General features: G+C 39.1%; 1 protein-coding gene across 1 annotated transcript in view; it reads right to left on the bottom strand.

Annotated features, from left to right (window-relative positions):
- The window catches only part of LOC104164046 (EF-hand domain-containing family member C2-like), a gene marked incomplete at its 5' end in the record, with an annotated part of 26306 nt that extends 12635 nt beyond the window's left edge, over positions 1 to 13671 (bottom strand). The window contains 4 exons of the mRNA XM_009703260.1: positions 2524 to 2657; positions 7160 to 7356; positions 12344 to 12486; positions 13506 to 13671. Of these exons, the coding sequence (XP_009701562.1) occupies positions 2524 to 2657; positions 7160 to 7356; positions 12344 to 12486; positions 13506 to 13671 (640 nt within the window). The remainder of the gene's footprint in view (positions 1 to 2523; positions 2658 to 7159; positions 7357 to 12343; positions 12487 to 13505) is intronic.
- Between the last annotated feature and the right edge of the window lie 1146 nt (positions 13672 to 14817).

The following is a 14817-nucleotide window of genomic DNA, read 5'->3' as shown; positions in this document are numbered from 1 at the left end:
CTTAAGAGAGCTGTTTCTCAAGCTGAATTCAAGATGGGCGGCTTTGTTAAACCCACATGGTTCTTTCTCTCTAACAATGAACAGTCTTGACAGTAGCTTAAGAGAAAAAGCAGTCCCGATAGGACCATGTAATGCACCGGCATCTAAGTTTTACTCATTTTTTTCTTCTCTTTTTAACAAAGCTTTCAAATTTTAACAATAGCTTAGGGGATAGCTTCAGTGTACACCACACATTTATTTCCTGGATGACACGCCGTAGATTTGGGTTCTGAAAGCAGTTAGAGTAAATTGTATAATTACAATTCTGCTTCACTACATCATACTTATAGATGTATTCTTAAATGCAGCTCATATAAAATTACATAGGTAGAAAGGAAGAAATCTGAACAGCCAAATGCAGAGCACAGTAAAGCTTTAGCTGTATTTAAGATAAGAAAAGAGGATTATCATGCTGGTTGAAGCTGTCACATAGATAATTGCCTGTACTAAAAATAATCATTTGGAGTTAGTTATAATCATGAAATGTCATGACAGATTAAACAGTGATGTACACAAGAAAATAAAAAACTGAAAGAAAAATACATATTCTATTCACAGAAAAGTATCTTTGACTTTTCATAGATGCAAAGAAATGCTCTCATCTTCGTCATTAAAAATGTTTTTTTTGTTCTAAAATAAGATACGTGGATAATAAAAAGAAGAGAGCCTTTAGATTACTGGATATAATATGAATGAACAGAAACAAAATCTACCGTCACTATGAAGCACAAAAGAGAAATGTTCCTTAGAGGCAAATTCTTCCTCTAGCAGTGTGAATGCCTCCTGTTAGACCCGCAGCGGTCCTACCGCAAGAGGGACATAGACTATTAGTAGGTGCTTAGCCTGGCCCAGGTGAGCATTGAGGCCAAGAAAACATTTATTCCGTGGGTTCCCCGGCTTTCTCTCTTGCTCACGGAGAGGGCTACTGCATTTTTGTTGCTGAACCCAAGTGCCTCAATACCATATAACTAGACGTATCTTACTCCATGCCACAGAACAGCACTACCCTAAATTAAACAGCTGGGCTGTTCACAGCTGCACAGAATATGACTGTGATCAAATTTACACTCAACTGAGCCTCTTCTTGATAAAAGAAAAATCTTTCTCTGCTGTTTAAAAAGACAATCATTCCTTCTAAAAGTGTGCTCCACCAACTTCGTCATGCAAATGTTCCAAAACTTTGACCTTCTCTTAGTGCAAGTAAGAAGACACAGTTTTGCAGATGATTGTTTCATAATTTGAATTAAAATCATAATTATTTGATTTAAAACAGTTATTTTACATACAAATTAAAACCCTTTTCCAAGTGCTATAAAGTTTCTCCAGATATACATTAACTTTCCATTTTCTCTCCTTCTTACACTAGTAATAACATTTTCCCTTTTAATGCAGTTAACAATTCAAAAATCTTGCTTCTGCTGAGTAAAATATCCAAGTCTAGAAATATTTTCACCAAAAGCTGCCAATAACTGTGGCCTCTCTTAGTTTAAATCCTACCTTTTAATCACTTATTTTTCATTTCTGAATACCAGCTTGTTTCATTTCCTACTACTTTCAGTTTGAATTGCTGGAAGAACCTTCTGCTGATATATATCTCTTCCGAGATATTTCAGAAGCAGTTTCTGCCTTGGTTAACATTCTATAGGGATGACATTCCATACAATATACATCTACTTATATGCTTTAGTTATTATGACAGTTTCTAAATACATAGTGTATTACCACTGTGAAAAACAAATGCTTCTGGGTAAAATTTCCTCCTCTGTTCCACATCATTAACTTTACTGGTACCCAACATAGTTCATATGCTCAAGTATTCTGGCTGTGGGATAAACTGAAATCAGCTTGCATTTGAGCATGATTTCCTCTTTGCAATATCTATACATTTGCCCATTGCCATATATGGATCATTGTCAGAAGCCAGATTGCTGCTCCCCCTATCTATGATAAAATTACTACCCATGCATTAATTATTGCTCTCACTACTGCTTTCCAGTCTTTTTCAAAGATGCTTACCACTGTATTCTATAATTTCAATATACCTTGGTTCCGTGAAGACTCTCTTCTTTATCAATGATTCAAAACCCAAATAAGACCATCTTCGGGAGGCAACTCAAACATTCCTTCTTGAATTTCAAAACCACTAATTAATTTGTTTGCCTCTCAGGATGGACTTTTCCTTATCTTTCAGTGTACATATTACTGCTGACTTGCCCTTCTTCACAACACTCTGTGCCAGCTCCATAAAAAGTAGACAGATTTTAGTTGTGCTTTTCAGCTTACTTGAAACTATCACGTTTCTCTTTTTTTTCTGGGGCATGGATTCACTTTCTTTTTCACACACAGTCTCCAAGTAAATGTAAAACAAATGTATGCCATTTGTCAGCTAACACATGCAGAAAGCATCAAGAAACAGTCATGCTCTATACATCTTTGGGGAATGTGCCTTCATTAAATATTAAAAAACAAAATCCACTGTCTTACCTGAAAGGGTCATACTCAATCACCTTGGTATGCTCAGGGTCAGCGGCTGCAAACACCTGCCTGATTTCTTGGGAACGAGGTTCAGCTATGTCTTTCAGTTTCTTGAGGACGACACCAATATCAGCCACAGAGAACTTAACAGAGGAAAGCAAGACATAGATTAGAAAGACTACGCACTATGTGACCTACTATGCATGAACCAGCAAGAGTTGTCAAGACGCAGGGCAATGCTGAACTGCTAAGTATTATTAGTTTCTTCATTGTCTCACTTCAAATGCATAAGTCAGCACGGTGTTGAGTTTGGAAGGAAGCTTGCTACTGAAAAAAATTGCTTCCTACCAAGAATATAAAAAATTAAACAAAAATCATCAGATCATGCACTCTCAGAAAGCTTATTCCAGCTACATAAAAGGACATCCACTTTTGCTTCAAACATAGTATTGTTAAAGCAGAAGTAGAAACATTTAAAGTACAGTTCTAATAACTTGGTCCTCATTTTGTGTTGGTGCACCTCACTTATTTTCAATTAATAAATTTCACCAAGTTAAAACTATTCTTTTCACCATTGGCTTCAATGAACTGTTCCAATAGATATTCTCATTCATATTAGACTACGTTGTCTTACATACTCAGAATTAGCAGATTGGAAATTTGTTAGGAATAGATTTTTCCTGTCATGTAAGAAGAATGCTTATTTCTTCCTAAATAGGCCATTAAAATAAATTTGAATTTAAACAAACAGAACTGGAGCACTAAGGCTTCCACACTATATTCAGATTGTTGTGTTAGAGCTCTACCATAGATTTATTTGCTATACTCATTTTTAACGTAAAACATCTATGTATTTAGTCATTAAATTGGTGTTGAGTCCAAGTATGAATATCTGATATGTCCTTACATCTGTCATGCTCTACCTAACTTATAAAGCACAACAAACTGTCTGAAAATAGTTTTCTCCCATTTCTTCCAGTAAGCAAAGTTGTTTTAACTAGTAATTACTGGAAATTTGGTATGACTGGTATTAAGGATCTAATGCAACAGAGATTGGGCCTCGCCGTTCAGACTTATGCTGAAGTCTGTCTACAGCTTTGTATCAGTTCAAAGGGATCTAGAAAAGGGTATTTAAAGTCCCTACGACACTGCCAGAGCAGTACAAATTGATCCAAGTTTAGTTAATACATCAGTGGTTGCAGGTAACATGGTCAGATTTAGAGAAGACAATCGCCGCCTATGCCAAAACTCCAGGTATAACCCTGGCCTGTAATGCCACGCAAGGCAGTGGTGTGGAGCAGCTGAACCAGCCACCAAAAAAACTTTTAGACAGAGCGACTTTTTCAGTCCCCTCCCCAAGCTGTTATTGTTTGGGCTGTAAGCACACAGCTTTTTGCTGAAAAAGCAAGGAACCGAGATCGAGAGAAGATTGAGCAGAAGGAATCAATGAGCTGAGTATTTAAAAGATGGACAAAGTGTTCTGTCTATTTAAAAGCCTGTCTTCTCTACATTATCAAAGCAGTTATTTTTACATCTTTTTTCTAAACTACATATTCCAAACACCTACATAGACATCAAGTATCGGAGCAGCATGACAATAACTCTTTACTCGCTTTCCCTCCTTCTCATGTAATTGCCCAACATGCTAGTAGTCACAATCTAGTTTTGTTTGATTGTTTTGCTTAAGTCAGAGGTTATTATGTTGAATTCAATGAAAGTAAAAAAATCAACCTCCGTGTTTGTGCTGCAGAAGACTACAAAGTTTGAGCAATTGAGACTGTTCCAGAGATGATGAATTCATTTCCAAGGAGGCACAGTGATGCCTTGTTTGAAAGAGTCCTCGTCAAACCTGGATAATAACAGTAGGACTGTACGCACTTTCTAAATACATCTTTTTTCCTCAAATTGGAAAAGAAACCAAAAGTGTTGAAAAGTTTTGAGAATTAGATCCTTAAAGTTACTTTCAGTATAGGTGGCAATCACAATTACAAGACACAGTCATTTTTCTCTCCCCATAACTTAAAAATAATACAATAAACACAATTTTGAAACAGAAAACTAAAACTTTCCAAATATCTCATATAGTGTCAAACAAATGCTACAATGATAGCAAAATCAATTCCCACCCGCACTATGATTACCAATCAAAGTTTCATCTAAATCAACATATGCCTATGTAGTAAAAATGGCATTTTCCAGAAGAAAAACATTCCATCTGGATTTTTCACCAGGTTTCAGAAAACATACTGATGTGTTCTGCTAAAAGGAAACCTCTGTCTATTCAGAAGGAAAATTATTTATTTTCTAATTTCAGAAATAACTGACAAATAGTCATCTTAAAATTGTTTCCTCTTCTTCAAAACATCTTCCAGTTCTGCTCTTCTCTAATAATTGCTGAAGTTCTTGTGATTTGAGTATGCAACCCCCTGATGAATCGAGGCAGACAAGGTGTGTCCTTACTTCTGGAGCCCCACTCAATGGATATGAATAAAGCATCTATCATTGGGAGAACAAATCTTTTTTTCTACCAGCTGTTTTAAAATCTTAACTGTGCAAAGAACATTTCAAAACTCACTTTAAAGTACTTTTAGTATTTCTTCTTCCCCTTTTGCAGATTTTATTTTGATAATATACAATCATTCAGTCTGGAAAACTTCAGATCCCACCTGTTTGATCCAAGATAATCAATGCAAACAGCAGTTCCAAAGAACACTTAAAATCTAATGATGCACTCTGCAAGTTGGAAAATAGCTTTGGTTTTGATTCTACTAGGAGGAGAAACAGTCCAGCAGTAAGAAAACATAATGTATATAGCTTTCTATTTTACTGCTTAAAGCATTTAGCAGTCATAACATTTTAAATCTACAAGCATTTTGCAGACCTTCCTCATTATTCCCGGGAAGGCAGGTGGTGCTAACTCCACGTTAATTTACAAAGAAATCACACCATTCTGCTATTTTCATTTGAGTGAGAACAGCACGTGCGGTCCAAAGGCAACACAGGGTCAGGTTGCATCTACCTCTGCCTCATCAGCACAATGGCATCAAGACTCACAGTCCCCATGCCTGCACTAGGCCTACGGGCATCTTGGGAGTCCTGCAGGTTCACGCACTTTGGTGAGCCAGCAGATGGTGAACAATTAAAACTTGCACTAAGAACCTTCTGCCTTCTCCATCCACAAAAGGTCTGGACAAATGGGCAGAGGACCATAAGATGATAAACCCTCCTGGTTGTTTTCCTTAGGTGTGCTCTTAGCAAGCCTACACAAGAGGGCAGCTCTGGAGATGGTCTGCTGAAGGCACAATTCATGCTGCCGCCTCACCGTGAGCTACAAAAGCATAAGTACTACCCCAAAGTCCTCACAGCACAATCTAGTCCCAAGGCTAATGGTCAAGATCACACTGTGATGAAGCAACAACCCAGAAGAGGGATTGGGATGCAGAAATGCCTTGGCTCCCGAGCTGGCTGTCAGAGTGACTGCATCAGAGCTACACGTAACAGGCATTTCCAAGTATACCAGGGTACATTTATTCAAATACTGCAGCACAAACTTCAGTGTAAAAAGAAATAGTAATCCACATTGCTTCCCAAACCAACATAAAATCCTAGAAAACACTGACTCCTCTGTGGCTCTCCACCCCTGTATCCTTTCTTTTTTGACCTCTGTGACAATTACTATAGGACAATCTATTTCCTCCTATTGGATACATTTCTGGCTTTGGCGAACAAGGGTTTCTTTACCAGCCATTTGTGTAATGACCGGTAGCATAAAGCATACATCAGAGGCATCCCAGCCCTCTGTTTATTGTTGTTCTCCTCTCTGAAGGTGACACCAAAAGATAGTGAAACTCAGTACAAACTGTAAGCTTGAACTCCTGACAGTGATATGAATTTCTAATATTGCAAGGCAGATAAATATGTATGAACCCAAAAAATCAAATCGGGGAATAAAATAGCCTCCTTGGTAAGACTCTAAATTGGATGTACCCACATCTTGAGTGCTGTGCACTGTTCCAGTCTCCACATCTCACAGTTGCCTTGTAAGGACAGACTAAAAAGAGCGAGGCTCTTAATTGGATAGGATTAGGCTGAGGGGAAAGAACGTCTGAGGCTTACAAAGTTATGAAGGTGGTGTTTAAGGTGAATGGGGATTTTCCCCAAACCCTGGAACACTAGAACTGGCATTGAAACTAGTGGGAGGTTGGGTTAAAACAGAGAAAATACTTATTTCTTTTATCGTATGTTTTTTTTACACAGCAGGCAGTGAACTGTTCAACTTGCTGCCACAGAAAGCTGTGGAAGCAGACAGTATCCAGATTCAACAAGGGTTAGATCAATTCAGAGACAAGAGGTCCATAAACAGTCTCAAGAAGGAATAGGCAGGGATATACATATACACACACCCTCCTTCTAACAACCCCTAATACAATAAGAGTGAATGCTGAGAAAGTAGAAGGGGAATGGATGGTAAAGAGTGGCAAGGCTTGCAGGCACTCAGTAGCTAGCATCTCCTAAATCCATTGCTAGACAGAGAGCACTGGGCTGCGAACTTTGGGTGAAGAAACTAGGTATAAATAATTCTGAAAAATATATAGATAAGGTACAGTCCTTAAAGATAATAGAAAATAACAAGAGTCTGCTTCACCTCATTTGCATGCTTCTCCATGTAGTTGAACGTGTACTCATCAGCATCCACCAAAAGAAAGTTGTGTCCATGGAAACAAATTCTGGCTCCAACAAACAGATTCTGAGCCTTGAAGTATTCAGATGGCTCACTCTTAAAGAGCTCCTGTCCAGGCTTCTTAATGCGACCTCTTTCCAAGAACTTCCCACCACGTATCCCTATGGGAATAGAATCGTAAATAATTAATTGTGGCTTTTACTTGGTGGGGGGGAACACCACAAAAAACAAAAGACACCCCAAGCCAGCTGGTTTTTATTTAAATATCAGTTTTCATCCCTGAGTTTCTTGTCTCATAATATACTCTCCCCCTCACTCTCATTGCTAAAAGAACTTCCCTGCCAGTGTCCACAGCAACAGTTACATTGTGCGTATTCTGTGACATGTACCACTTGAATGCCTGCCAAACACCTTCCTTTTTTTTTTCCTTTTCTTTAAAACGGGACAGAAATGTGCCTCTTCAAATTGTTCCCATAACCCTGCCGCCAGCCTTGGGACTGACCCTTGAGAAACGTAAGATGCAAAATGTAAGATGCAGGCAATTATCCTTGAACAGTTAAAGCAAAAAAGAAAAAAAAAAATAAAAAAATCACAGCTTAGGACAGCACAGTCCTACAAAGATCACAAATTCCGGTGCACTGTAATTCTAACTCATTCTTAAGGGTTTTCAAATATAAAAAACCCAGTAGGAGTCACATGACACTATCTTCCACATACCGTTCTGCCAATGCAATTTAATTGCGATCTGTTATTTCCTTTGTAGCTGAATATGTCACATTATTTCTTTTCATATTATAATGATTTTATTTGTGCCACGAGAAACTGCATGGGGTGCTCAAGGGTATGTAAGATACTACAAGGAACATTTTGCTTTCCAGTAATATCTTCTGGTGCACCACAAGATCGCATTGCATGTACCAAGCTTTCTAGAAAACATTCTGTCACATGTTTAGTTTCATCAGCATATGTGCCCTACAACTCTGGAGTGCTTGGGGTTTGTTTCCTGTTTATATTTGAGCTTCCAAGCCAAAAGCCAAAAAGCATACTTCAGTAACGTTTAATGACTTCTTACGTATTAGTTAGTGATGCAAGTCCAATAAAAAGCTGATGAACAGTGTAATAAAATGCCTTTTGTAGTCAAAATTATAAATGAATGTGAAACCCAAACTACTTAAACCAGAGTTTGGAGCAGATGTCCGTCTTAATTGCTTTACTAGTATCATAAAAGACAAAAAATACACTATGGTAATGGTCAGATCTAGCTTGAATCAAAAAACAATTCAAATCACTAATGTAACTCTAATCTTAACACATTCCTTTTCACCTAGATATTAAAACAAACATGAAATTTTAGATTATATAATCCTGGCAACTGTTTGTAATATTTAAACAGAACTGATCTCTGTAAGATTGGAACTTCACTCTTGTCTCCATTTCCCTGCAATTGTGCACTTAGACTGGAAACTTACCTTAATACCTCTGTCCCATAATTGTTTTTTAAACGTTACGAGTTAGTACATTTCAAGTGGTATAAAGAAAAACAACCAAGAAAATCTCATTAGGTTAGAGATTTTACACTGAAACCTGATGAGAAATTTTGATGGGAATCTACAAGAGCCAGGCTCACAGCACAAAATAAACACCACAACCAAAGGCCCTCTTCCATTAAGATCAGTTCAGACTTTGCAGGTGTTTGTACAGCTGTTGGCTTGGTCTTAACACTGAGTAAAAAAGGGGTTGTGATCTTCTGCATGGGGAGCCAAAGTTCTCATGCTTTGACCCCCATCTCAACAAGTGCTTCAAGATGTCCAGCCCTGTGCACTTCAAATACAGTTTCACAGTATTCCTAGTAGTGTGAAGTAGTTCTCTGCAACCCTCAGGTTGCTGGACTGAGAAAAGTAAGAATAACTCATTACTTCCATCTTAGGACTGATATTTGAAACTTTTTTACTTCCAATTTTTATCAATTCATGCAAATAAAAAGGCAAAAATAGCCTTTGAACCTGTGCACAAAAGGGACAGTCAGGTTGTTATTTTGGGAGTCATTTACTGTTTTAACCCATCTCCTCTCCAAGATGTGCTCAAACCTATTCTTCTCCCACCCCATCCACTTCAACACTTTTCCTTCTCACACACAAATGTTCTTCTCATTCCCATTTTGCATGCCTTGTTCCTTTTTCCTAGCCCCTCTTACCTGACCTCTGCAAAGCCTTCTCATTCTTAACCTCAAAGAAACCCATTCAGTTTTCCTTCAGACATGAATAAAATGAGGGAGGGATAGAGAGAGAAGAGAAAGGCAGAAGAAAGAAAAGAAGGAAGGTGGGAACAAAGAAACTTCTGCAGTCCCAGGCCTCTTTCCAACTGCTGCTCTGTCCCCCCATCTCTACTTCTTATCCTGCCTCTTCAAGGCTCTTCTCACTAAACTCTCCAACGGCCAGTTCTTAGCCACATCCTTCCACTTCACCTTTCTACCACCTCTGAAAGTCAGCTACTCCATTCACTTTAACATCCCAGGGAAGTTAAAAACCCCTTTACAGATACTTGCCTTTCATATGCGTCTTAAAGCATTTGTTATTGTTGGTATGCAAACTTGCCCATTTATTGTTTCACATTTTGTTTGACTAGTGATGTTCGATGGGCTCCCAGCTGCAATCCCAGCATATAGTCCTATTCCAAAATAAAAGGAAGCCAGGAAGCAATCTCTGGCCTGGCACCCATGCTGTTGAGAGCCTGACCAACTGACCACATCTGCACTACACACTGTGTGGCTCTGGCTTCGCTCTGGGTGCTATGTGATAAGTCTGGGGACTTAAGACACAGCTATTATTTTTCTGTGTTCAAACTGTTTGAGGGTATGTGAGGGCTGTGCTACAGTCCAACAGTGGTGTTTTACAGCATAAAACTGAGGGTATGTATTGCAGCCCCTCAGGCAAAAATTCAGGCACAAAGACCTGAATTTTTGAGTGTGCAGAACATCTTGGGATAGTGTTAGATGACTGATAAGGGTGGAACAAACTAAACCTGGTGCAATTGTGACCTTACTGCCTTGCAGGACAGTTTTTTGGAGTTTAGCACCCTCCAGGAGGGGCCCAGGCTTGCTGGGGCCTTGTCTAATCGGAATGGCCTTGCAGGACAGTTTTTTGGAGTTTAGTATCCTCCAGGAGGGGCCCCAGGCTCGCTGGAGCCTTGTCTAGTCGGAATGGTGCAAAGGAGAACCAGGAGTGATGGAACAGTTAATACATATGATTGGGGTCTAAGAGTCAAACTGCTCCCTGGACTTCCTTAATTTAACAGGGCAACTGTACCTTTAACTTCCTTTATATCTCCAGATGAAGAATGCCAATCAAACATGTCATTCACTAACGGCAAACTGAGCTGCTCTTGAGCCTCAGAGCAGCTTTCCATAATAAAGTGTATGTGTATTTAGCTGTAACAAAAGAAGTTGCATAAATTACAGGCCATTGGATGGCAGGAAACTAGTAAAATAATAATGACAGGACACTGCTGCCATAAGCAGTGCTAAATCTTGATGTTGCAGTGGAGGAGGGCTAACTAGGAATGCCCATTGAAGCCTAGGCAGGTACGCTACATATTTTCAAAACATAGCTCAGAGAATTGCTTGTATTGTAGTTTTTTATGGATGTGCTGTTTATCATAGGTCTGAAGAAGATTAACATCAGAAATCATTTTCAGTAAAGACCTAATCGTAGGGTCACAAGAATACTTAGTCCTTAACTGTAAGCTGAATAACCGGACCTCAGAAAGCCAACTGCTGGCACAAGAGCCTGAAGCAATGGGGAGTGAAGAGTCCTCCCTAGGACAGTCTTTCCTCTAGACAGTGAGCTGGGAGTGCCAAATAGGTCAGTGCCGAGCATGGCGAGCTGGTCACCATCACAGGGCATACCTGAAATACCATCCTAAGGTGCTCTGTGCCAAGAAGCTGGTGGAGGGCAATTCAAGCAGTATCAAAAGAGCTAGTCATGATGTTTCACGAGAGTCTAAGATGGTAACTAAGGAAATTTTCTATTACTCTTTTTCCTCTTGTCTTTGAGAGAATGTTTTCCTGATTTTTTTCTCTCTATGGTTTTATCAGAGGCTGACAGCAGCTTTTAAGAGTCAGTCCTTCAAGTGCACATGCTGAGAGGTACCAGAGCACTTCTGGATGTTAACTGCTCTGAAACTGTTGCTGCAGATGTTTTGTGGGCTTCACAGAAATACACTAATCTCTCCAACATGGTCACGCTTAGCCAAGGCTTCTCTGTCTCCCTGAGTTACAGAATGACTTCCTGACATCCTTCCCAGTGCTGTGTCCTTCCATCCGTGCACAAGACACTCCAAGGAAATAAACAGATGCTTGAAAAAAATCACAAAACCTTTCATATCCTCAGTTGGAGGCAGCATACAACAGACAACAGTAGTCAAGAGAATTAAACCATGACAACATTGGGAGACCATGATCCAACAATAGGATAAATGTGATCAAGCAACTGAGAAGTAACAAAGCATTTGTCACTTAAACACTGGCAGCCTGACTCTTAAAATTCAGTTCAGTTTTATACACACACACGTATAGACGCTAGCACAGGGCAATCTTCACTCTTTATATATTCAAACACTACGTGATTAATGACAAAGTATGTTAAAAAAATCACAGCTGTTTTGCTTTCATGAGCTGCTTCTACACAATGGATGCTATGTAGGTTTCATAACACCATAACACAATCTTGTAAAACAAAGGATTTACTCTTTCATTCTTGATGCCTTACATTTCCTGACCCTATTTATCATCAGTCACAACAATCCCTGTATGTTATCCACAACAAAAGCAAATGTTTAAAGGTCAAATTTGCAAATTAAAATGTAATAAAAGTTCTAATGCACTGAACTTCCAGTTCCCAAAGGATATTGTGAAGCACTGTCTTACAATGAACAGCGTTATTCTGAGTGATGAAGATTACAAATTACTATGACATGCAGCTATATAAGATAATGCAGTAGATCTGCTGATGTAATTCCCATTGCATTTAAAATTCCACATCCCTGTTTCTACTAGTGCTGAGTCTGGCCATAGCGTTTACTGTAAATTCTAGTCAAATGAGCAGGGTAACTAAGACTGATTGTAACCTGTGTTGCAATCTTACCTCTTACCTGTGTTTCGCTGTGTACGTTCAAAAATTGAAATGGTGTCATCACTCAGGAAGTAGGAAATAATGAATTTCCGATCCTTGTCAATAGGACTATCTGTGACGAGTTTTGCAAGAAAGCGCAGTATGTGACTTTCCATGCCACTTCTAAAAAGCAAAAGAAGAGGTAAGAAATCAAAAACAGACTGAGAAAAGTTTTCATCATTAAGAGATGCATCCTCCTGAGTTTTGTAACATACATTAATTGTGTTATTCCTGGACCAAGAAGAGAAATGGTGTAAGATTCCCTACTTTGTCAAAAACTATTTTCAGCTTAAATTAACAGATCCAGCTAGAGTCAGCCAGATAGAAAGGAATCATTTTCAGCGGAAAATTACTTCTCTGCCACAAGTCTGGAATGAATTTGTATTCAAATTCAGTTGCAAATCAAGCTCCAAGTTTCCTTCCAGAAAATTTATAAAGGAAGAACACCTTTAGGTATGTATATTTTCAAATCAAATTCTGAATAGCAATACATACTAGGATTAACCCCACAAAATCAGGCCCACCAGATGATCTTACTAGTTGGGTATTTGTTAAGCGATTGTGTTTTACATGACTTACAGTACTGCTATATGCACCATCAATACATCCCCAAGCCTCTTTCTAACAGCTTTCTTCTTTAATGGAGGTTCTACAGGCGAATCTCTAGCATATGACTTTACTTTCCACTTAGTGTTCAACAACCACTGCCTGACAAACCATTTCACAATGTAAAGGATTAATGCTTTAATATTGCTTTAATTTAACTGCATGAGATTCATCAGACAAAAATGTAAATACCATAATGTCAAACAAAAAAACAAATCAGTGTTGGACTGCTGAAGCATATAAAATTCCTGGTTAATTCCTGGACTAAGACTTCCATCAAATTCCCGCTGAAGACAGCAGAAGGGAAGGAGGTAGGGGATGGGAGGCTCAGAATATTTGCCTTCTCAAAAGAGAAATTTTGCTGAGTTCAGAGAAAATTGGAGTACCATGTCACTAAATCAGTCCTCATACACCTGTCCCTTAAAAGTCTGATGAGGGGCACATTTTGCTGAAAAAAATGACATTCCTACTTAACATTTATCTCCTTCACAAAAAGCCATAATTTAAAAAGTTGGAATTATTTTTCACTGAAATACCTGTCTTTCTCCATGAATTTCTTGAAATCTTTTGAGGGAGGCTTGGGAACCAGGCCCATACAGGAGCACAGAGAATCCTCTTCGGAACCAAATCCAGTATAAGGAGGCAACGTTTTTTCTAGTTTTGGAGGTTGTGGAGCCTTGTGTACAACTGGGGTAAAATCCTCTACAACAAAGATAGCAAGATTTATTTATTACTGTTCTGATGAAGCCATTCTACTCAGGGTTTAAAATTCCAATATGAATACACATTAGCCTATTTCGGTAACAGTGCACCGATCAAAGTCAAACCAAGATTCCTCCTACTGTTACAGGGTGGAAAAGGACTCCATAGAAGCCAACAGTGAAATTATTGTTTCTTCAACGGTTTCAGGATTTCATCTATAATCTTAAAACGTTTGACAAATATAATTAAGACACACGGGCAAAATTAAAGACAAATATAGTTTCAAAATGGGATAAAATAATAAGTTAACAATTCTAAATTAATTTATGAGTTGCCTGCCCTCTGCTTTTTGCCAGAGGAAAATAAATACATAAATAAATAAAAATTTATTCATTATTTGAATCATATATGAGAAGAAATTGGTACATTGAAGCCAATAGCTTCAGTCTGCATCTCACTTTACCCAGAGTTTCGGAAGCTTTGTTTTACCTCATTTTTCCCCATTCTCAAGTCTTTCCTTGCAGTGATCAATGGTCCTGACTATCCCAGCTACACAGCAGGAGCTCTCCTGACTCAGCAGAGAGATCTCTGGTCAGGGACCTCCACTCACTTCCCATAACGGTTGCTCCCAAAAGCCCTGCTGCTCTATGGTCACTCCTTACTCCTCTCTTGGTGAAAATCTTGCTGTACCATTTAGCCCCTTGTTGCTTCCCTGCACTGTTCCTTCACTGCAACACAGCTTCCAGCTGTCCGTGGGGTTCACATAAAACTCCAACAGAGTAATACAGTCTGCTGGTTAAACAACGTTAATGGAAAATGGAAAAGGCGAGGGGAAAAAAGTAACCTGTATATAGGAGAAAGTAAATAGGCAGAGCTGAGGCAAATGCAGTCATAAGTCACAGGAACACAGGATAATTCAGGTTGGACGGGACCTCGGGAGGTCTCTGGCATGGTCTCCTGCTGAGGAGAGGGTCAGCCCCAGGCCAGACCAGGCTGCTCAGGGCTGTGTCCAGTTGGGGCTTGGCACCTCCCAGGATGGAGCCCGCACAGCCTGCCTGGCAGCCTGCCCTGGGGAGGAAAGTTTTTCCTGATATCCAACTCCGAGGCTCTTGTCTCCACTCATGCATGTTGTCTCGTGCCCTCCTG

Source organism: Cariama cristata, unplaced genomic scaffold (assembly GCF_000690535.1).
Source record: "Cariama cristata isolate BGI_N322 unplaced genomic scaffold, ASM69053v1 scaffold1227, whole genome shotgun sequence".
NCBI classification, from domain to species: Eukaryota; Metazoa; Chordata; class Aves; order Cariamiformes; family Cariamidae; genus Cariama; species Cariama cristata.
This window is presented reverse-complemented; position numbering and strand designations above follow the sequence as displayed.